This window comes from Callorhinus ursinus, unplaced genomic scaffold, assembly GCF_003265705.2.
Source record: "Callorhinus ursinus isolate GAN/ISIS: 27379988/994484 unplaced genomic scaffold, GSC_fseal_2.0 scaffold52, whole genome shotgun sequence".
Taxonomy (NCBI): domain Eukaryota; kingdom Metazoa; phylum Chordata; class Mammalia; order Carnivora; family Otariidae; genus Callorhinus; species Callorhinus ursinus.
Window position 1 is genome coordinate 8,917,530 of NW_027397114.1, and position 21,911 is coordinate 8,939,440.

Sequence of the window (21,911 nt, forward strand, 5' to 3'; positions counted from 1 at the left end):
ACACAAACCCCATTTTGCATGGTGACTTTCTTTGTTCCAAAGCAACTGATTTTCTATTTCTGCCAAACATTTATGTTCCATCTCTGATACTATTAGATTTATTTTGATTTGAACTGTTGAATCAGAATTCCATTGAGGGGTATGTCTAGAATCTTTCCTCTTGAAGACACAACTCTTTTCTTTAGATTATCTGGAGACAAGAGTAGGCAGAGTTATTGGTCTTTCAGAGAGGATCTTGAAATGTCTCTTTCATTTGTCTCTCTGTTTCTTTAAATTTATTTATTTATTTGAGAGAGGGAGCGCACCAGTGGGGAAGAAGGGGGGAGAGGGAGAAGCAGACTGGAGAGGGAGAAGCAGATTCCCCACTGAGTGGGGAGCCCGATGTGGGCCTCCATCCCAGGACCCTGGAATCACAACCTGAGCCAAAGGCAGACATTTAACCAACTGAGCCAGCCATGTGCTCCTTCTCTGTTTCTTTATATTGGGGAGAGGTTTAATAGGATATTAAAGACTTGAACATGGGGGCACCTGGCTGGCTTAGCTGGTGGAGCCCGCAACTCTTGATCTCGGGGTTGTGAGTTCGAGCCCCACATTGGGTGTAGAGATTACTTAAAAATAAAATCTTAAAAAATAAAAAATTGAACATGTATTTAAGAAAGGAGAGAGGGGTGCCTGGGTGGCTCATTCAGTTAAGCATCTGTTTTCCGCTCAGGTCATGATCCCAGTGTCTTTTGATTGAGCCCCACATTGGGCTCTCTGCTCAGCAGGGAGTTTCCTTCTCCCCTTCCCCCTCCCCCGACTCATGCTTGCTCTCTCTCCTTTCCTGAAATAAGTAAATAAAATCTTTAAGAAAGAAAAAGAGGGGGTGCCTAGCTGGCTCAGTCGGTAGAGCATGTGACTCGATCTCTGGGTCATGAGTTTGAGCCCCATGTTGGGCATAGAGAGTACTTAAAAAAAAAAAGAAAAGAATTTTCTTGACATCCCAAATTCATATTCATATAACTGATTCCTGTAAGGTAAAACTAAGGCCCTTGAGACTTTGCTGAGGGAGGAAGCCTACTTTTTAAGGTCAGTTTTTTTTTTTCTCCCCTATGGGATTTTTTTGGGTACTTCAGTACAAAAACTGTAATTTACTTGGTAATCAAAGCTGAGATAAAAGGAAAATGCTGTTACCTAAGGTCTCTTAGCATGAAAGTAGATAGCATTTAGATTTAGAATTAAAATTTTTTTTCTTTTAAAAATAACTTGCAATTGAAACTTGAGTTTTATAATAGCAGAATGCCATTTGAATAAAGGCCGCAAATGGTAGTGGTAACTAGAATACTTTTGAGATAATTTTAAATATATGAGAAAAGCAGCAACTGAATTGAATTCTTCATTTATCAAATGTGAAAGGTCAGCGTCTTTGTACTTGGGAAGTCTCCTGCTCTTAAAATGTAGGAATACATATTTGGAATGAAATGTTAGGAAATTGAATGGAAAAATAGGTTTATTTTTTGAGGAATAGAAGAGACTGCTTTTTAAAAGTGCATTGCTTGAGTTTTATGAAGACTTATCTCTGAATTCTTTGATAAATTTGACATCAGGAAATTTGAAATAATGCTCTCTGATCTTGATTTCAAAGAAACTGACTCCTGAGGATGTGAAAAGCTTATTCTATCATGGTTTCTAAGGTAGAAGGGCTTAAGAAGGGAATGAGAATTGGTGTGTTGCTAAGCTGGAGGCAGCCTCACAATATTTCTGAAAATCAAGGACTCTGAAGAACACAGATGGTGAGGTTCGTAGTTCTAATTTAAAAGATCAGAAAGGAAAGACTTAAAATTCTGTAAAGAACCCTTTTTTTTCTTCTTAGGTTTAATCTCAGGAATGTTACTTTTTTTTTTAAGAGATTTTATTTATTTATTTGACAGAGAGGGAACACAAGCAGGGGGAGTGGAAGAGGGAGAAGCAGGCTTCCTGCTGATGTGGGGCTCGATCCCAGGACCCCGGGATCACGACCTGAGCCGAAGGCAGGATCGTGGGAGAGGGAGAAGCAGGCTTCCTGCTGAGGTGGGGCTCGATCCCAGGACCCCGGGATCACGACCTGAGCCGAAGGCAGACGCCTAATGACTGAGCCACCCAGGAGCCCCAGGAATGTTACTTTTTAAAAAATTGCAGTACACAGTACTTCCAGAAGGACTGAACTTGTCCTTTGATTAAAAGTAGTTGGTCCAGGGGCACCTGGGTGGCTCAGATGGTTAAGCGTCTGCCTTAGGCTCAGGTCATGATCTCAGGGTCCTGGGATCGAACCCCACATTGGGCTCCCTGCTTGGCGGGGAACCTGCTTCTCCCTCTCCCTCTACTGTTCTCCCTGCTTGTGCTCTCTCACTCTCTCTGTCAAATAAATAAATAAAATCTTAAAAAAAAAAAAGTAGTTGGTCGGGGCACCTGGGTGGCTCAGTCACTGGGGCGTCTGCCTTTGGCTCAGGTCATGATCTCCAGGTCCTGGGATCAAGTCCCACATCGGGCTCCCTGCTCAGTGGGGAGTCTGCTTCTCCCTTTCCGTCTGCCTCTCCCCTCCACTTGTGCTCTCTCTCTCAAATGAATAATGAATAAATACAATCTTTTTTTTTTTAATTTTATTTATTTGACAGAGAGGGAACACAAGCAGGGGGAGTGGAGGAGGGAGAAGCAGGCTTCCCGCTGAGCAGGGAGCCCGATGCAGGGCTTGATCCCAGGACCCTGGGACCATGACCTGAGCCGAAGGCAGACACTTACGACTGAGCCACCCAGGCGCCCCTAAATAAAATCTTTTTATAAAAATAAATAAAAGTAGTTGGTCACTAAAATTTGTCATTCTGTGGGGCACCTGGGTGGCTCAGTTGGTTATGTGTCTGACTCTTGATAGCAGCTAAGGTCTTGATCTCAGGGTTGTGAGTTCAAGCCCTGCATTGGGCTCCATGCAGGGCATGGAGCCTACTTAAAAAAAATTGTCATTCTGTTATAAAACTTTATGAAGGGTTTTTGGTTCACTTGTTTTTAACTAAAAGTTCTCAGAGCAGACCCTCTGCTTTGGTTTAGTGATTGTATCAATATTAAATTAGTTTGAATAAAGCTTTTGGGGGTTTTCAGGGGAAGGAATGTTGTATTAACATAAATTTACTTAAGTTGGGCTGCTCTTGGGAAACATAGAGCTGTTTGTATTTTATTAATAAAATAGAAATTTGGGGTGGGTTGAATTTTCATTTGGGGAAAATAGTAGGAAATTGCTACACCAAACCAGTTTCCATCGCAAATGTTTTTTGGGGTGATTAGTGAAATAGCAGGGGATCAGAAGATCTAGATTTGAGTCCTAAATCTGCAGTTTACTCTAGAATGATCTTGGGCAGTTGCCCTTAGAGCAGTTGCCCTTAGATCAGTCTTTTCTCTCTAGTGTGCATGCATGCGATAGCACCCACTCCTGGAGCTTGAATGTCCTCGCCTGTAGAATGGGAAGCAGTGATACTCGACCATAGTGTATCATTGCATACTCAGTGTCAATAATAGGAGCACGTCACTCATGTAGTCTTTGTGGAGGCAGAAGAAAGGTTGAGAAGCACTGCTGATTGTCAGCACAAAAGCCTGTCTCTTGATGAAGGTGATTTTTTTTTTTTTTTTTTTTAGTGGATCTATTTTGAAATTGGAGTTTGAATTGAGCCTATTTTAAGAAGGCATCTGTGGGCGCCTGGGTGGCTCAGATGGTTAAGCATCTGCCTTCGGCTCAGGTCATGATCCCGGGGTCCTGGGATCGAGTCCCGCATCGGGCTCCCTGCTCAGCGGGAAGCCTGCTTCTCCCTCTGCCTCTCTTTCTCTCTCTCTGTCTCTGTCTCTCATGAATAAATAAATTAAAAAAAAATCTTAAAAAAAAAAAAGGCATCTGTAACTGTGTATTATATTAGTGGTCTTTTCCAGTGGATTGCTTTAAAAAAAAGATGTGCCTTGCTAGAGAATTACTGTTTTGCCTTATAAACGGTGCTCACTGTTAGGCATAAGGTTGTTCCTTTAAGTGATTCTTACTTTGTAGCATGTAGGTTGGATTACCCGTGGATATGAAAAGAATTAGGGACTTGTCTTAGTCTCTTTTCCCGATCATTCTAGGAGACCGTTTTGGCAATGGCAAAGGTAGGTAGAACTGGAAACTCAGAAAAGGCAGGAACTGAGGTGACTGGAATTAGTTGAAAATGTTTGTTTCTGAATAGATTATTATTATTTCCTATTGTTTTCTGCTAGCTTTTTATTTTTTATTTATTTTTAAAGATTTTATTTGAGGGGCGCCTGAGTGGCTCAGTCATTAAGCATCTGCCTTCAGCTCCAGTCGTGATCCCAGGGTCCTGGGAGCTCCCTGCTCCACGGGAAGCCTGCTTCTCCCTCTCCCGCTCCCTCTGTTTGTGTTCCCTCTTCCGCTGTGTCTCTCTCTGTCAAATAAATAAAATGAAATAAAAATATTTTATTTGGGAGAGAGAGGGAGGGCATGAGTAGTGGAGAAGGGGGAGAGGGAGAGGGACAAGCAGACTCCCCACTGAGTGTGGAACCCGACGCAGGTCTCGATCCCAGGACCCTGAGATCATGACCTGAGCCGAAGTCAGATGCTTGATCCACTGAGCTACCCAGGTGCCCCTCTGCTAGCTTTTTAAAAAAATGCTTTGGGGGGAACTGTCAGAGCAAACCCAGAGAATTCAAACAGAAGAAAGTATTTTTCTCTATATCTTCCTTTTATTTTAAATTTGCATGTCCCCTCCATTATAGATGGATCATGAGGATTTACTGTTTTGATCAATTTTTATTTATTTTTTAAGATTTTATTTATTTGAGGGGCGCCTGGGTGGCTCAGTCATTAATTAAGCATCTGCCTTCAGCTCAGGTCATGATCCCAGGGTCCTGGGATCGAGCCCCGCATCAGGCTTCCTGATCAGCGAGAGGCCTGCTTCTCTCTCTCCCACTCCCCCTGCTTGTGTTCCCTCTCTCGCTGTGTCTCTCTCTGTCAAATAAATAAAATCTTAAAAAAAAAAAAGATTTTATTTATTTGAGAGAGAGAGAGAAAGACCATGAGGTGGGAGGTGGGGCAACAGGAGAGGGAGAAGCAGGGCTCAGTCCCAGGACCCTGAGATCATGACCTGAGTTGAAGGCAGACGCTTAACCAACTGAGCCACCCACGTGCCCCAATTTTGATCAGTTTTTAAAGTCTAGTATGTTAGATCCCTGGCAAAGAAGAACTAGACTTAGCTTTGAAACCAGACATCAGAAGGTGTTTTCCCTTGAAGGATGGTCAGCTGCTCAATTCTTTTTTTTTTCTTAAAGATTTTATTTATTTATTTGAGAGAGAGAGAATGAGAGACAGAGAGCACGAGAGGGAAGAGGGTCAGAGGGAGAAGCAGACTCCCTGCCAAGCAGGGAGCCCGATGTGGGACTCGATCCCGGGACTCCAGGATCATGACCTGAGCCGAAGGCAGTCGCTTAACCAACTGAGCCACCCAGGTGCCCTGGCTGCTCAATTCTTGAAGTGAGTTCAGACACCATTCCCCATGGGAACCATCTAGCCTAAGTCTAGTTGTCCAAAGTCTACTGTCCAGTTCTTTGTGATTGGAGCAAAAAGCTCTGTTGGGCATCCAGCCTGTAGTGGCATTGTTGGAAGGGTTAAGATTGTGAAGACCTTCACAGTCATGTTTCTGATCAAATTCTACCCGCCTCTAAAGGTTCTTGGTTTTTAGAACCTTTGGAATATTTGCTCTTTTCTTTCATCATTGAGAAAGTGTTTAAATGGTTTTGAGAGCATTGAGGGAAATGTTTAAGTGGTTACTCCTTTAATCACAGAGAAATTTTGATCACCTGTGTAAAGAGTTCAGAACCAAACTTCCTCAGTGGATTGCTATGCTGGTTTGATCTTTTAGGCTTGGCTTGGTACACATGGTCTCTCATCTGTGCTAGGGGCTACCTGTGAGATTTCCTGTGTCCTAATCTCATTAATCACCCTGCTTGGAAGCAGTTCTTCCCTGGATTAATTTTTGAAGTTGATTACCCTGTCTTGAACCTTTCTTGTCATCTGTAAGTTGTACTCCCAGTGATAATGTTATTTTCACTTTGATTTGGCGGGGGAACAAGAAGTGGGATTTCCTTGGAACAGCTTTTTTGGGTGAATTATTGTTCTTGAGTTTTAGTTTTACTTTTGCCCCCCCCCCCCACTTTAATGTCTTAGGGCAAGACAGTTCCCTGGTTTGTCTCATTTGTAAAGTGCAGATCACTTACAGATTGTAACAGGAGGACAGCTGTATAGTTTTTTTTTGTGACCTGATAAGTAGCTAAATTCTCACATGGTATTTATGCTCTGATCAGATTCCAAGGATGTGACTATACTGGGAGTCGGTAAACTATGGCCCACGAATCAGATCTGGTCCATAGTCTGTTTTAATAATGCCCATGAACAAAAACTAATGATGTAATGTATGGTGATTAACATAACAATAAAAAATTTAAAGAAATAAAAAAGAAAGCCCCCCCCAAATAATGCCCATGAACCATGAATGGTTTTTACATTTTTAAAACGTAAAAATGTAGGGTTTTTTTTTTTTTAATTTTTATTTATCTGACAGAGAGAGACACAGCGAGAGAGGGAACACAAGCAGGGGGAGTGGGAGAGGGAGAAGCAGGCTTCCCACAGAGCAGGGAGCCCGACGTGGGGCTCAATCCCAGGACCCTGGGATCATGACCCGAGCCGAAGGCAGACGCTTAATGACTGAGCCACCCAGGCACCCCTAAAAATGTAGTTTGAAAATGTAAAAATCAAGAGGATGAGAAGACAGGCCACACACTGGGAGAAAAATTTGCAAAAGACACATCTGATAAAGGACTATTATCCAAAACAGACAAAGAATTCTTAAAACTCAACAATTAGAAAACAACCATATTGAAAACTGTGCAAAAGACCTAAACAGACACCTCACTGAAGAAAATATACAGATGGGAAGTAAGCACATGAAAAGAAGTTCAACTTCATATGTCATCAGAGAATTGAAAAATTAAAACAGTGAGATTGCACTACTACAGACCTATTAGAATGGCCAAAATCTAAAACACTGAAAGCACCAAATGCTGACAAAGATGTGCAGCAGCAGGAACTCTCCTTCATTGCTGGTGGGAATGCAAAATGGTACAACCACTCGGAAGACAATTTGGCAGTTTATCATACAATGTAACTCTTTACCATAGGATCTGGCAATCACAGTCATGGTATTTACTCAAATGAGCCAAAATTTATGTCCCCACAAAAACCTGCACAAGAATATTTATAACAGCTTTATTTATAATTAGTTAAACTTGGAAGCAACCAAGATGTCTTTCAGTAGGTGAATGGATAAACAAACTGTTGTACATCCAAACAATGGAATATTATTCAGCACTAAAAAGAAAAGAGCTATCAAGTCATGAAAAGACATGGAGGAAACTTAATGAGTATTACTAATTGAAAGAAGCCAATCTGAAAAAGACTACATATTATATGATTCCAACTGTATGACATTCTGGAAAAGACAAAACTATGGAAACAGTAAAAAGGACCAGTGGTTGGGGGAAAGGAGGGATAAATAGGCAGACACAGATTTTTAGGGCAGTGAAACTATATGTGTGTAGTTGTCATTATATATTTGTCCAAATATATAAAATACAGGTTGCCAATATCTAATCAATTTTATTTTAAAGGAGATATTTCAAAAATATAAAGGTTATCAAAAAGTTGAATATTTATAGTTACATCATGGGCTGTTATTAACAGTATAGAGCATAGAATATGTAAGACTTTGAATAGGAACTCTACGAAGTATAATAAACAGCAAGGCTACATGTCACTGCTTTGCCACTCTACAACGGCAACTGTACAATGTCTGTGACCTGGAGAGTCTTTCTTTTTTCTGTATCCAGAAACCACCAGGGGTAGCAACTTGGCCTCCTGCACAGGCCACTCACTGCTCCACCTCTGTTCACAGGTACTGGGTACAGTCTGAGATTTTTTTAGTTGAGCGAAGTTTAATCTTTCTGAACACATAGGACATGTGCTTTCAGTATTTAACATGATCTTAAATTCTGGGTGCCTGGGTGGCTCAGTTGTTAAGCGTCTGCCTTCAGCGCAAGTCATGATCCCAGCGTCCTGGGATTCAGCCCCGCATCAGGATCCCTGCTTGGCGGGAAGCCTGCTACTCCCTCTCCCACTCCCCCTGCTTGTGTTCCCTCTCTTGCTGTGTCTCTCTCTGTCAAGTAAATAAAACCTTCAAAAAAAATCTTAAATTCTGATTATAGAGCAGGGAAGTCGCAATGTAGACACAGTTCAGTCATCCTTCAACATGTGTTGACCTGTTGCAATGCAATATGGGATGTTATTTTTGCATCCAGGACAGAGGACTTCACACTCTGGGAGAAGAAATTCACAGAATGGACACAGGGTTGTGGCCTCTTCTGTCTCGGATGTATCAGGTCTCCTGACCATGGCCTTGATCTTTTTGTATTTGGCATCTATTTTGTTGTGGTACTCAGGCCTCATCAACATGGCTGCAAAGCTGAAAGCAGAGTTCTTGAGGCCTGCTCGGTGTCACTCGATCACCATGAACATCAGGATTGGCACAATGTGTGACGGAAACTTGCTGATGTTGTTGGCCACCGGAATAAGCATACGTGCCCCTTTCATATGATCTCAATTTTTAACATGAATCTTCACTAGTATAGAAGATGCTGAATCATATGTGCAGAATCATGAGGTTGGTGGCCATCTTAGAGGGAATTTTGATCTTCTGGGATTTAAGTTCTGCATACATGCTAAAGAGAAGGTCGTGAGCATTCTGATAGTTTACAGCAGACTGCTGTTCTCTGGCAATGATGATGGCGGTCCGGGCAGTCTCTCGGTATTGCTTCAGGGCCATGTACAAGTGGAACAGGTACTTGGCATCCTTAGGCATGCCATCACTCTCTCCCATCAGGTGGTCTATCGGCAGACTGGTCAGCAGTTCATCTTTTGCCTGACCAACAGTTTCAATTGCCATTTCTATTGCTGCATTATCTTCTGCACTCGGACATTTGAGGAAATGTTTAAGTGCTTGTGAATATTGGCCACACAGCAAGAAGAATTTTCCAGCCTGAAAATGTCTTTTTTCTCCTTTAAAATATAAGGTGATGCTTTGATAGTCTTCATTAGTAGTATCTTCAGAACCAATAATGTCTGCATAGGTTTCCATTTTGCTGTGCTGCTGAGCCAGTGTGAAAGCTTATTACATATGGACATAACAAGAAACTGGATGGCAGACCCGTAGTCACCCAACCTGTAGAAAAAACCTGGCTGCCATTCTGTCGCCATCCAGAGACTGGGTCTCTCTGACTTTGGGTGGTAATGAGGTATCGATAGTATCAAATGTCCAACTGCAGGATGTAGATAGTGGGGGAGGCTGTGTGTGTGTGGGGGGGGGGTGTGGGTGGAGGAGAAACAGGAGTATATGGGTACTCTACTTTTCTGCTTAATGTTGTTGTGAACCTGAAACTGCTCTAAAAAATAAAGTTTATTTAAAAAATGTCAAAATAAAACAAAGAATAAAATGTGACAGAGACCGTATGTGGCCTGTAAAGCCTAAAATATTAATTAATTTTTTTTTAGGGGAAGGGAGAGGGGCAGAGGGAAAGAACCTTAAGCAGGCTCCACACCCAGCGCAGAGCCTAATGCGGGGCTCAATCTCATGACCCTGAGATCATGACCTGAGCCAAAATCCAGAGTCAGACTGAGCCCCCCAGGTGCCCCAGTATTAATATTTATTATCTGGCCTTTTACAAAAAAAGTTTACCAAGCCCTGGACTCTATCACAGAGGAACTAGGGGATGAGGTGCTTAGTTTCTCTCTCATGTCATGCCCCAGTCCCCTAATTCTCCTGGGTACTCAGTGTCTCTGATGGCAGAGTTGTTGTTCTCATTGAATTTCCATTTCATTGCAGGTATATGAGTGACCTAAAGCTGCAAATTAAAACGGAGAGAAAGCAGTGCCAACTGCAAGCAGGGCAAGGATGCCAATTCCTCCACCCCCTCCACCGCCCCCTGGTCCTCCTCCACCGCCCACTTCTAATCAGGTAGGTAATCTTTCTACCTGGGTCTCTCAGAACCTTCACGGATACTTAGGGCTTCCTGGTGTAAGGCATACTCTACTCGAAGATATGTGGTGTAGAAGGATAGAGAATAGCTAAGTGAAGTCTGCCTTCATTAACTAGTTCTGATTTCTGAGCGATCCTCTTAGCACTATAATGGCTTATCTTGTTTTCTTTTCCTGGTTCAGTCTAAATGGAGATTTGGACAGGTCACATCACAGTAGGAACTTGTCTTTTGCCCTTAAAACCATTTGTTCTATAAAGGTCAGTACAGCCTTTCTCTGGCATCATTGAGGAAGGGGATGGCAACTCCTAGTGGTTGTTTCTTGCTACTATTCTTCTCCTCCTCTTCTACTCCAAACAGTTCATCCTAAAGCCCAAGTCCATCAAGTCTGTCAGCCCATCAAAAAAGAAAATTTCTGGAAAATACTATTAAGAAGACTTAAAGGTTTGATAACGGGAGGACAAAAAGCAGTGTGGTTTCTGAAGCAAGTAGGCAACCGCTTTTACTATATGTGGATTGTGATACCTGGTGTCACATGAGAAAGAAGCAACCTGGGTGCTCTGTCTCATTTTTTTTAAGTTTTTATTTTTATTTTATTTTATTTTTAAATTTTTAAACGGTATTTATTTATTTATTTATTTTGAGAGAGAGAGAGAGAGTAGGGAGGGGGCAGAAGGAGAGAGAGAGAATCTCAAGCAGACTCCACGGTGAGCACAGAGCCCGACACGGGGCTCGATCTCACGACCCTGAAGATCATGTCCTGAGTCAAACTCAAGAGTTGGACAGTTAACTGACTGAGCCACCCAGGTGCCCCTTAAGATTTTATTTTTAAGTAATCTCTACATCGAACTCATAGGCCTGAGATCAAGAGTTGCATGCTCTACTGACTGAGCCAGCCAGGCGCCCTGCTTTATTCAATTTTGTGAAATTTAGAAGCAAAAGGAACTTAGGGAATGAATACCTTGGGGGGGGGGTGGTTGTTATATAACAGATGAGAAATAGTGCCCTAAAGTGTCGGTGTATGTGTGTGTTAGGTATTTAACAGATGAGAAGTACTGCCTTAAAGAGGAAAAGTGATTTGCGTAGCTAATTTATTTTAGAACTAGGACTAGAGTTAGGTCTGCCAACTTGGTTTTTTCCGTAAGTTCTTGTTTTTAGACATTTTGTTTGAGGATATGTATGAACCCCCTTTCTGGATGAAATTTTACATGGAACTCTAATAAGTGAAGTAGATAAAAGCAGAGCTGCTCTGGTTATAGTGAGATGCAAGGACCCAGAATATATCCTTGGATCTCTATAACCTCTTGGATTACTGCCCTGCATCGTGCTTAGTCATTTACTCAATAACCTTTTGTTGGGGGTTTACTGAGTTTCAGAGATTGGCTAGGCATACGACTTAGAAAATCCAGGTAATTTTACTTTATGCTTCTGTATTGCTTGAGTCTTTCCCAACAAGCTATATTTATATAATTAAAAGAAAGAGAGGGAAAACATGCAGGTAAGAAAAAGAAGCAAATAAAAATAATCTGTAGTATCATCAACCAGAAATGAGACAACTTCTGCCTTCGAAGGCTCCCAGCACAATGAATGGGCGAGATAGACAAGTCAACAGGGAAATTCCACGCTTTGCAGAGATAAATGCGGCCACAAAGAAGCATGCCTCACATACTGGCTGGAAGGAGTGGAGGCAGTCAGAGAAAGCTTCTAGCCAGGAGGTGATACTTGAGCAGAGTTTTAAAAGATGAGTAGTGTTTAGCCAGAAAGAGAAGAGGGAGGGCAGGCACTTGGTATTGAGGAAGCAGAATGAAAGGGTGCTGATTTGTGGGAAAGCATACCCAGGATTGGATCATGGCTTGAGGGGCCTGGTGGGAGATGAAGCCAGAGGCAAAGGCAGAGAGTTTTGGCTTTTTCTCTGGGCAGTGATGGGGAGGTAGTGTATTGTCAGCAGCAGGAGTCACCTGACTGGGCCTGTGTCAGAAAGGTCATCCTTCATAGTGTGGACAGTGGCTTGGGGTTGAGACTGGAGACAGGGAAGTCAAGACTTGGAGATAGAAACCTATTACAGTTGAAAATCTTAAGAGTTTGCACTAAAGCCATAAGGATGGAAGACGACGAGAGACACTTAGTAAAATCTTTTTTTTTTTTTTTTTTTAAAGATTTTATTTATTTATTTATTTGAGAGAGAGAGAGAGAGAGAATGGGAGATAGAGAGCACGAGAGGGAAGAGGGTCAGAGGGAGAAGCAGACTCCCTGCTGAGCAGGGAGCCCGATGCGGGACTCGATCCCGGGACTCCAGGATCATGACCTGAGCCGAAGGCAGTCGCTTAACCAACTGAGCCACCCAGGCGCCCCGACACTTAGTAAAATCTTACTGAGTTGGTGACTGATGCAAGGAAGAGGAAGGAGGTTGGAACAGCTCTAGTTTGGGGGATTGAATGATGGTGCCATTTACAAAGCGAGGTTTGTGGAGGAGGATGTGAACTCAATTTTAGATATGTTGAGTAATGTTTTAATAATTTTCTCTTTACAAAAGTAATACATTCAAGAAATTTATGAACCATGGCTGGGGCGCCTGGCTGGCTCATTTGGTAGAGCATGGAACTTTTGATCTCAGAGTTGTGAGTTTGAGTCCCAGGGCGTAGAATTTACTTAAAAAAAAAAAAAAAGATTTATGAACTGTGGGTAAGGATAAAGGAGCAATTATCTGTAATCCAGCCATTCATAATAGTTTTGTGTACGTCCTTTCCCTCCTTCCTTCCTTTTATCTCCTACTTTTTCTTTTTAAAGATTTTATTTATTTATTTGAGAGAGAGAGAATGAGAGAGAGAGAGCACGAGAGGGAAGAGGGTCAGAGGGAGAAGCAGACTCCCTGCTGAGCAGGGAGCCCGATGTGGGACTTAATCCCGGGACTCCAGGATCATGACCTGAGCCGAAGGCAGTCGCTTAACCAACTGAGCCACCCAGGCGCCCCTATCTCCTACTTTTTTAAAGGAGGCTGTGCTGTATGTACCTAGTGATTTTTTTCCTTTTTCTCCCTCCCCCACGCTGCTATGCGTACTGAGTTCTAATCTGCTCTTACTCATTAATACATGGTGAATGGCTTTTTACATCATTAAATGGTTAGGGATATCATTAAAACATTTTTTTACTGTACTAAAAATGCGGCAAAAATTAGAGAATGCCAATAAAAATAGAAAATATTAAGCTATTAATAATTAATCTTTGTTAACATTTTATATGTTTTACATATTTATTATAGAAAAACTAGAAAATTCAAACAAATATAAAGAATTATTACCCCAAATTAACTTTTGTTGATATTAGTGTATATATCCTTCTGGAAATATTCGGTATGTATGTGCCTTTTTTTCTTTCAGTACAACTACTTATTGAGCACCAGGCACTGTGCTTAGCCCTTGAGAAGTGTTATTCTTTCATTTAATTTTCAAAACTACCCTGTGAGATAGGTTCTACTGTTATTCCTATTCTGTAGAAGAGAATATTAATCTTGTTAAGTGTTTTGTTTTATAATATTCTTTACTTGATTGTTTCAAACATTTGCTGTCTAAAGATACCTCCAACATCTTTAAGAGCTTAACTGGCATTCCCTTCTATGCTTATGCCATCAGTGTTCCTTTTGATTGAACTTTTAGATTATTTTCAGTTTTATGCTATTAATAACATCTTTGTGTACTTCTCTAGTTGTTTTCTTAAAGTTAATTTATAGGTAGAATTCTTGTGTAGACTTTTTATTTTTTTGTTTTTTTTAAGGTTTTTTTTTTTTAAGATTTTATTTATTTATTTGACAGAGAGAGACACAGTAATAGAGGGAACAGAAGCAGGGGGAGTGGGAGAGGGAGAAGCAGGCTTCGTGCCTGAGCAGGGAGCCCGTTGCGGGGCTCGATCCCAGGACCCTGGGATCCTGACCTGAGCCGAAGGCAGACACTGAACAACTGAGCCACCCAGGCGCCCCTTGTGTAGACTTTTTAAAGGTGTTTAATACAAGGGGTGCTTGGGTGGATCAGTCGGTTAAGTGTCTGTCTCTTGATTTCGGCTCAGGTCATGATCTCAGGGTGGTGAGATCCAGCGCCGTGTCGGGCTCTGCATTTGGTGTGGAGCCTGCTTAAGATTCTTTCTCTCCCTATCTCTTTGCCCCTCCCCACCATCTCTCAAAAAGAAAGAAGAAAAAAGGTAGGGGGGAAAAAGGTGTTTGATACATAAACTGGAAAGATATACTAATTTACCTTCCTCTGGATAATACAAATGAGTACCTATTCCTCTCAATCCTTACGACCACCATAAGACAGTTACGTTTTCTACGCATTTTTTTGAGCATCCTCCGTGTGCCAGGCACTGTACGACAGTGAGCAGTAGACCCTGCCTTCCTGAAGCTAGCAGTCTCCTGTTAAAATTTTAACTTCTACCAGTTTCATTGGTAAATAATGATACTGTGTTTTAGCCTGCATTTAAAATTTTTTTTCCATATTTGCTGGCTCCAGGATTTCTTTTACACAGTGTTTATATCCTTTGCTTATTATCCTGTTAATTTATAAGTCATCTTTATGTTAATGTTGCATAGAGTTAGGATACTACCTTTGTGTGTCACAGATGATTTTTTTCCTTCCATTCTATCATCTGCTTATTATATTCCTAAGTAAATAATTTATAATAAACAAGTCTTCCAGTCTTTCCTTGTATTTTAGTTGTCATGTCCTTCCCCTTACCTATTTTTTTCATATAGTACTCTGTTTTTTTTTTTACATTTACATTTTATAACTCAACTAGAATTTGTCTGAGTAAGCTATAAGGTAGGGATTTAACTTGATTGTTTTTTTCTCCAAACTTAGCCAGTTATTATTAGTAGCTTATATTTAATAATCTGTGCTTTCTGCACTGCTGAAATACACTTTTATTATTTCTTTTCCTTCTTTTTAAGATTTTTTATTCATTTAAAAGAGAGAGGAAGAGAACTAGTGAGAGCATGGGCAGAGGGGAGGGTCGGAGGGAGAGGGAGGAGCAGACTCCCCGCCGAGCAGGGAGCCTGACATGGGGCTCGATCCCAGGACCCTGGGATCGTGACCTGAGCCAAAGGCAGATACTTAACTGACTGAGCCACCCAGGCGCCCCCACTTTTACTATTTCTTATATAGACGTAGATTAGTTTATGGACTTTCCTGTTTTGTTCCATTTATCTGGCTGTCTGTCCCTGTGCTCCTGGTCCTAGCTTTTGGTGGTACTAGTCCCATTTTCTGGGATTTTAGAATAATTTTTTAATGGTTTCCAAAAAATTCCACTGTGTGGTTAATTTAAAAAGCTCTACATTTAAAAATTGTGTAAGGAACATGGTATGATGTGTTGCATTTTAGGTGTATGTGGGATATTCATTTGAAGATGTCCTGTGGACATTGGCACATATGGGTGTGAAGCTCAGGGCCAGGAGTGGCGATGAGATACAAAGATTTGAGATACTTGGGCTTTTCAGTGGTATTCAGACCCTGTGACCAGGTGAGCTTGCTCAGGGAGATTCAGATGGAGGCTGAGGACTCTGAAATGGCATTTAAGAGGTAGGTGGAGGGTGAAGAACTCAAAAAGAAATAGGATGTTGGAAGAGACCATAAGGTAAGTGGGAAAGGCATGGGCTTTGACATAATCAGACCAGCTCTGCATTTACTAACCATGTGACATTAACTTTCCTAAACCTTCATTTCCTCATCCTTGGAAAGGGAATAATATGGTCTGTTTTATTTTATGTTACTTTATTTTTAAAAGATTTTATTGACTCATTTATTTGAGAGAGAGAGTTTGTGCATGTGAGCAGGGGGAAGAGCAGAGGGAGAGGGACAAGCAGACTCTGCACTGAGCATGGAGCATTCCACGGGGCTTGATCTCATGACCCCAAGATCATGACCTGAGCTGGAACCAAGACTCGGACATCTAAGCAACTGAGCCACCCAGGTGCCCCAATATGGTCTATTTTATAACATTGTTTAGAATATAAAGTGATAAGGGGGCGCCTGGATGGCTCAGTCGTTAAGCGTCTGCCTTCGGCTCAGGTCATGATCCCAGGGTCCTGGGATCGAGCCCCGCATCGGGCTCCCTGCTCAGCGGGAAGCCTGCTTCTCCCTCTCCCACTCCCCCTGCTTGTGTTTCTGCTGTCGCTGTCTCTCTGTCAAATCAATAAATAATCTTTAAAAAAAAAAATATAAAGTAATAGGGACGCAACAAGATCTGTTAGTTGAGGTATGATATGCATTTTAGAATCAACTGTCTGGGTTGGGATCCTTGCTTTACTATTTATTTGGGTGCATAGCCTCAGGAAACTATTCAACTATTCGCACTTTCCAAATGGGTTATGATAATAATATTTATTTCATAAAAATATTTCAAGATTTAAATGAGATAATGGAAGTAACGTGCTTAGCCTGAGGCATAGCAGGGACGCAGTCAGTGTTTGCCTTTATACATGTAAAGCTTCTAACACACAAGCCCAGCACACAGGTACTCAGTATTACTTAAGGCCTTTTTTTTTTTAAGGAGAGAGAGAGTGGGGGGGGGTTGGGGGAGGGAGAGAGAAAAATCACAAGCAGGCTCTACGCGCAGGGCCTGACGCAGGGCTTGATCTCATGACCCCAAGATCATGACCTGAGCTGAAATCAAAAGTTGGACACTTAACTGACTGAGCCACCCAGACACCCCAGATAAGGCCTCCTTTTGGGAGCTTCTGAATAGGAGGGGGAGCTGCACCCTTCACAAAAGGCACAACAGAAGAAAGACTAAGAAGAATGAGAGCGCACATTGGTACGGATATTTGGTGCAGGATCTGATTAGGCTAGAGGGGCATTAATGAAATCCAGCTTGGCTTAAGGTATTTATCCCAAGCTCCTGGTAAAGGGAAATATTTAGGATGGATAGTTATATTTTCCCCTCCTCCTCTAGGCACATACAGAGCAGCCCAAGCTGAGTAGAGATGAGCAGCGGAATCGAGGTGCCCTCTTACAGGACATCTGCAAAGGGACCAAACTGAAGAAGGTGACCAACATTAATGATCGGAGTGCTCCCATCCTTGAGAGTGAGTCTAATCTTCATTTCCTAGTGAGCCACCAGGATCCCAGGATTGACTTGGAGACTTGGCTGTTGTTTTTATTGTTGGGAAAATTTTGTCCTTTAGGAGAGTTTTCTTTGAATTGAGTAGGAAAATTTTGAGTGGGAAAATTTTGTCCTTTAGGAGAGTTTTCTTTGAATGTTCTTTGGCTGTCTTCACATCTTTTTATTTGAATACCTTAGAAGTTTCTTTTTGACCTTTGGGAATTATTCTCTGGGGAAAGACTCTCATCTCCTACGGTAACTAATGCTCTCTTTAGGGCACATCCTTGGCTGTTCTCTGAGGAGACCATCATGTCACTAAAAACCGCTAAGCTGAAGCTAGTGAAGATTTTATAATTGCCACAAGTGTCCATTCTGATAGGCCTCTGGAGAGTTTGCTCACACCTGGATCCCTAAGTCCCTGGCCCCCTTACCATATGGGACTTGGAGAAGAGAGCCCAGAGAACTCTGCTGAAAGTGTCTTGATCCTGGTTTTCTCTTTGACTTTCCTAAGTAAGGGAAGTTTGGCTTCTTGTTCCTTTTGTTCTTTCTCTTTCATCACAGTGAAGAGTTTCATCTCTACCTGAAGGTGTGGAGCTGAGAGGCCTAGCCTTTTTTTTTTTTTAATGCAAAAGCAGGGTCACTTTGTTTGCAAATTAAAGCCCAAATAGAGGAGGGGTTTCTCCTCAGGATTGACTTGCTCACCAGCTCCCAGCATGTGAAGTGAAAACCCTAATGGTATGCTTTCCAGAACCAAAAGGAAGCAGTGGTGCTTATGGCTCTGGAGCAGCTGCCCTGCAGCCCAAGGGAGGTCTCTTCCAAGGGGGAGTGCCGAAGCTCCGACCTGTGGGCGCCAAGGACATTTCAGGTACCTGAGCAGTCCTTTCTTAGGATATTTCCCAAGTGCATTAATTTCTGACTAGTCCCAAGTGGGTCATCTAGGGTTCAGGTGTGTGGTAGAGGTGGGAGGAAAGAGAAGTGGGAGCAGGGGAGGAGTTACAGAGCAGAATAAAGCCAAAGCAGAGGGATTAAGTAAAAATGTGTTCAACTTGTATCAGCAGTATTTGTCAGTGGGCCCTGAGCCTGAAACCAGATTAAAATCCAGAACTATACAGGCATTTAACCTGCTACCATGCAGGTTACACTAAGGAGGCTGGGGGAAGTAGAGATACTGACTAACATGTATCTAGCTCTGTTGATCGAATGCTACCTGGTGTATTTGTAGAGAACCTAGCTGGTAAGCCAGCCCTACAAGTCCCCAGTTCTCGAGCTGCTGCCCCAAGGCCACCAGTGTCTACAGCCAGTGGGCGCCCTCAAGATGATACAGACAGCAGCCGAGCCTCACTCCCAGAACTGCCCCGGATGCAGAGACCCTCGCTACCGGACCTCTCTCGGCCTAACACCACCAGCAGTACAGGCATGAAGCACAGCTCCTCTGCCCCTCCTCCGCCACCCCCAGGGCGGCGTGCCAACGCACCCCCTGCACCTCTGCCTATGCACAGCAGCAAAGCCCCTGCCTACAACAGAGAGAAACCCTTGCCGCCCACACCTGGACAAAGGCTGCACCCTGGTCGGGAGGGACCTCCTGCTCCACCCCCAGTGAAACCACCTCCTTCCCCTGGGAATATCAGAACGGGACCAAGTGGCCAGTCTCTGGCTCCTCCTCCTCCGCCTTACCGCCAGCCTCCTGGGGTCCCCAATGGACCCTCCAGTCCCACTAATGAGTCAGCCCCTGAGCTGCCACAGAGACACAATTCTTTGCATAGGAAGACACCGGGGCCTGTCAGAGGCCTAGCGCCTCCTCCACCCACCTCAGCCTCCCCGTCGCTACAGAGTAATAGACCACCTCCCCCAGCCCGGGACCCTCCCAGTCGGGGAGCAGGTAAGTGCCTGGAAGCACCTTTCCTTCTATCAGATGGAGAATTGAGTTTCTCTTCTCACCCTTTTCTCCAAAGCTCTCCTTCAACGATTGGAGAGAAAAAGAATTCACTTACTCATTCAGCAGGTTTACTGAGTGCTTTTTTGTGTGTAAGGCTCTGTTTTTAGCGAAACAGCAATCAATAGAAAAGAGAAGATTCCTGTTCTCTGTGGACGGTCACACAAATAAATTAGTAAAAAAAAAAATTTAAAAAAATATATACATACATATATACATGTAAAGATAGTATGTAGATGCTTTAGAGAAATACAAAGCAGAGAAGGGGAATAGGATATACTGAGGGGGAGGGTGGTGGTGATACTTTTTATTGCAGAGGTGGGGTGAGTGTAGGGTTAGGGAAGGCCTTACAGATAAAGTAACAGTCTGGCAAAGACCTGAAGAGAGTGATGGCGTAAGCTAAGCAGTTACCTGGGAGAACAGCTATTGCAGGCATTGGGAACAGGAAATACAAAGGCCCTGAGACGGGGGACAGCAGGGAGGCCATTGTGGCAGGACTGGAATGAGTGAGGGGGGAAGAGTGGCAGGACGTGGAGGTCAGGAAGCTAGATTTCCCCAGGAGAACGCTGTAGGACTTTGTCAAGACTGGGATTTACTCGGTGAAATGCTGAGAGCCCCTGGAGGGCATTGGAACAGAGGAGAAACGTTGCTTTAGCTTTTATTTTTTATTATTTATTTTTTAAAGATTATCTATTTATTTGACAGTGAGAAAGGGAACATAAGCAGGGGGAGTGGGAGAGGGAGAAGCAGGCCTCCCCCTGAGCAGGGAGCCGGATGTGGGGCTCGATCCCAGGACTCTGAGATCATGAGGGATCATGACCTGAGCCAAAGGCAGATGCCCAATGACTGAGCCACCCAGGCGCCCCTGCTTTAGCTTTTAAAAGGATGACAAACTCGGGGTGCCTGGGTGGCTCAGTTGGTTAAGCTTCTGCCTTCGGCTCGGGTCATGATCCAAGGGTCCTGGGATCAAGCCCCGCATCGGGCTCCCTGCTTCTCCCTCTCCTTCTGCTGCTCCCCTTGCTTGTACTCTCTCTGTCAAATAAATGAAATCTTAAAATAAAATAAAATGAATGACAAACTCCTGTGTTGAAAACAGACTGCAGGGGACAGAGGTGGCAAGGGAGACCACTTAGGAGGCTGTTGCAGTAAACCAGGCAGGTAGGTAGGACCGCAGCAGGTTTGGGGGAAGAAGACAGGTGTTCACTTTTAAACAAGTCAAGTTTGACATGCCTATTAGCCAAACACCAGTTCATTGTTGTTTTCTCTTGGATGTCTGTCAGACTCTGAAGTTGAGGGGAAAGATCTGGGTTAGAGAAATTTGAATGATACTGAGAACCACATGCTGGGTGAGCTCACCTAGGGAGTCAGTCTAGATAGAGAAGAGGTTGAGGCCTTTATAGTAGAGGTCAGAGAGATGGGGAGTAGCAAGCTGAGGAAGCTAAGAAAGAGCCCCCAGTGAGGAAGAAAACGAGGATGCCGGAAGGATGCCAAGATGGAATGATTAGCGGTGTCCAGGACTAAAAACTGAGAATGACATTGGTCTTAGCAACATGGAGTCCTTTGGGGGGACTCCCAAACAACATAATATCCTTTTGGTAGTTTCAGTGGAGTGGTGGAGGATGAGGGCGAAAGTCTAAGACGTGTTTGGGAACTTGGGGATAGGAGGAGAGGAACTGGAGATAGCAATGTAGAAATCTCTCAGTCTGCTTAAAGGGGAGTGGGGGTGGGGGTGCAGATAAATGGAATGGTTGCTGGAGGAGAATGTGAGATTGAGGGTTGGGACCCTTCCTCTCCAGGATGAGAGATATTTCAGCATCTGTTTGTATACTGATGAAATGATACAGTAGAAAGGGGGGAAATTGCCTGAGTAATGTTCCCTAGAAGGCTAAAAGGAATGGAATCTGATCCATAGGTAAGGGGTTGACCTTAGATAAGAACACAGTTCTTCCATGGTAACAGGAGGGAAGGTGGAGTGCATAGTCATAGATGTAAGTGGGTAGCATGTGCAAAGTTTCTTCTTCTTTATTTAAGATTTTATTCATCTGAGAGAGAGAAAGAACAAGTAGGGGGAAGGGCAGAGGGAGAAGCAGGCTCCCTGCTCAGCAGGGAGCTCGGACACGGGATCCCAGGACTCTGGGATCATCACCTGAACCAAAGGCACATGCTTAACCGACTGAGCCACCCAGGTGCCTCTTCTGGTTTGTTTCTTATTGGTGAAATAGAAAGCAAGGACATCTGCTGTGAATGAGGGGAGGGAAGGAGAGAGAGGGGCATGAAGTGGTCCTCTGGGACCGTGGGAGAGTGAAGGGGGTGGGGAAGTGTGCTGGACTAAGCAGCAGCATGAAAGGCCAACTCAGGATTAGGAGCCATACACTCACAGTGAGGTTGGCACAGTGTGTGTTCAGCTATGTGTTTGCAGGTGCTGAGTAGTGGCAGCATGGTGTTTAACCAAGGGTAGCTTTTTCAGGCATGTGGGGCACTAAGGGAGAGTGGGGCAGGGAAGCTTAAGGGTGTAGGTCCGGGAGTGATTTTAACAGTGGACCATGAGCCTAAACTGGATGAAGAGGGGATTAAGGAGCTCTAGAAAAAGAAGAAGAGGTTGTGTAGTCCTTTTACAAAATAGCATGACTGAAAGTAGTTAGGGAGACCATGAAGCTCTCTGGGACCTTCTTAGACCCAGGAATTTTGGCTCTGGTGTCCTCTTTCATCATTGGACTTTGAGCCACATTCTCCACAAATGGCTTTTGAGCTTTTAAACAGTCCT

At 43.3% G+C, this 21,911-nt stretch overlaps 1 protein-coding gene across 2 annotated transcripts in view; it reads left to right on the forward strand.

Moving 5' to 3' along the window:
- WIPF2 (WAS/WASL interacting protein family member 2) overlaps nucleotides 1-21,911 on the forward strand; it is a 50,815-nt gene that overhangs the window by 16,865 nt on the left and 12,039 nt on the right. For both annotated transcript variants that reach the window (XM_025859427.2, XM_073883889.1), the window contains exons 2-5: nucleotides 9,978-10,109; nucleotides 17,065-17,197; nucleotides 17,963-18,079; nucleotides 18,437-19,093. In XM_025859427.2, the coding sequence (XP_025715212.1) occupies nucleotides 10,047-10,109; nucleotides 17,065-17,197; nucleotides 17,963-18,079; nucleotides 18,437-19,093 (970 nt within the window). In that variant the 5' untranslated portion in view covers nucleotides 9,978-10,046. The remainder of the gene's footprint in view (nucleotides 1-9,977; nucleotides 10,110-17,064; nucleotides 17,198-17,962; nucleotides 18,080-18,436; nucleotides 19,094-21,911) is intronic.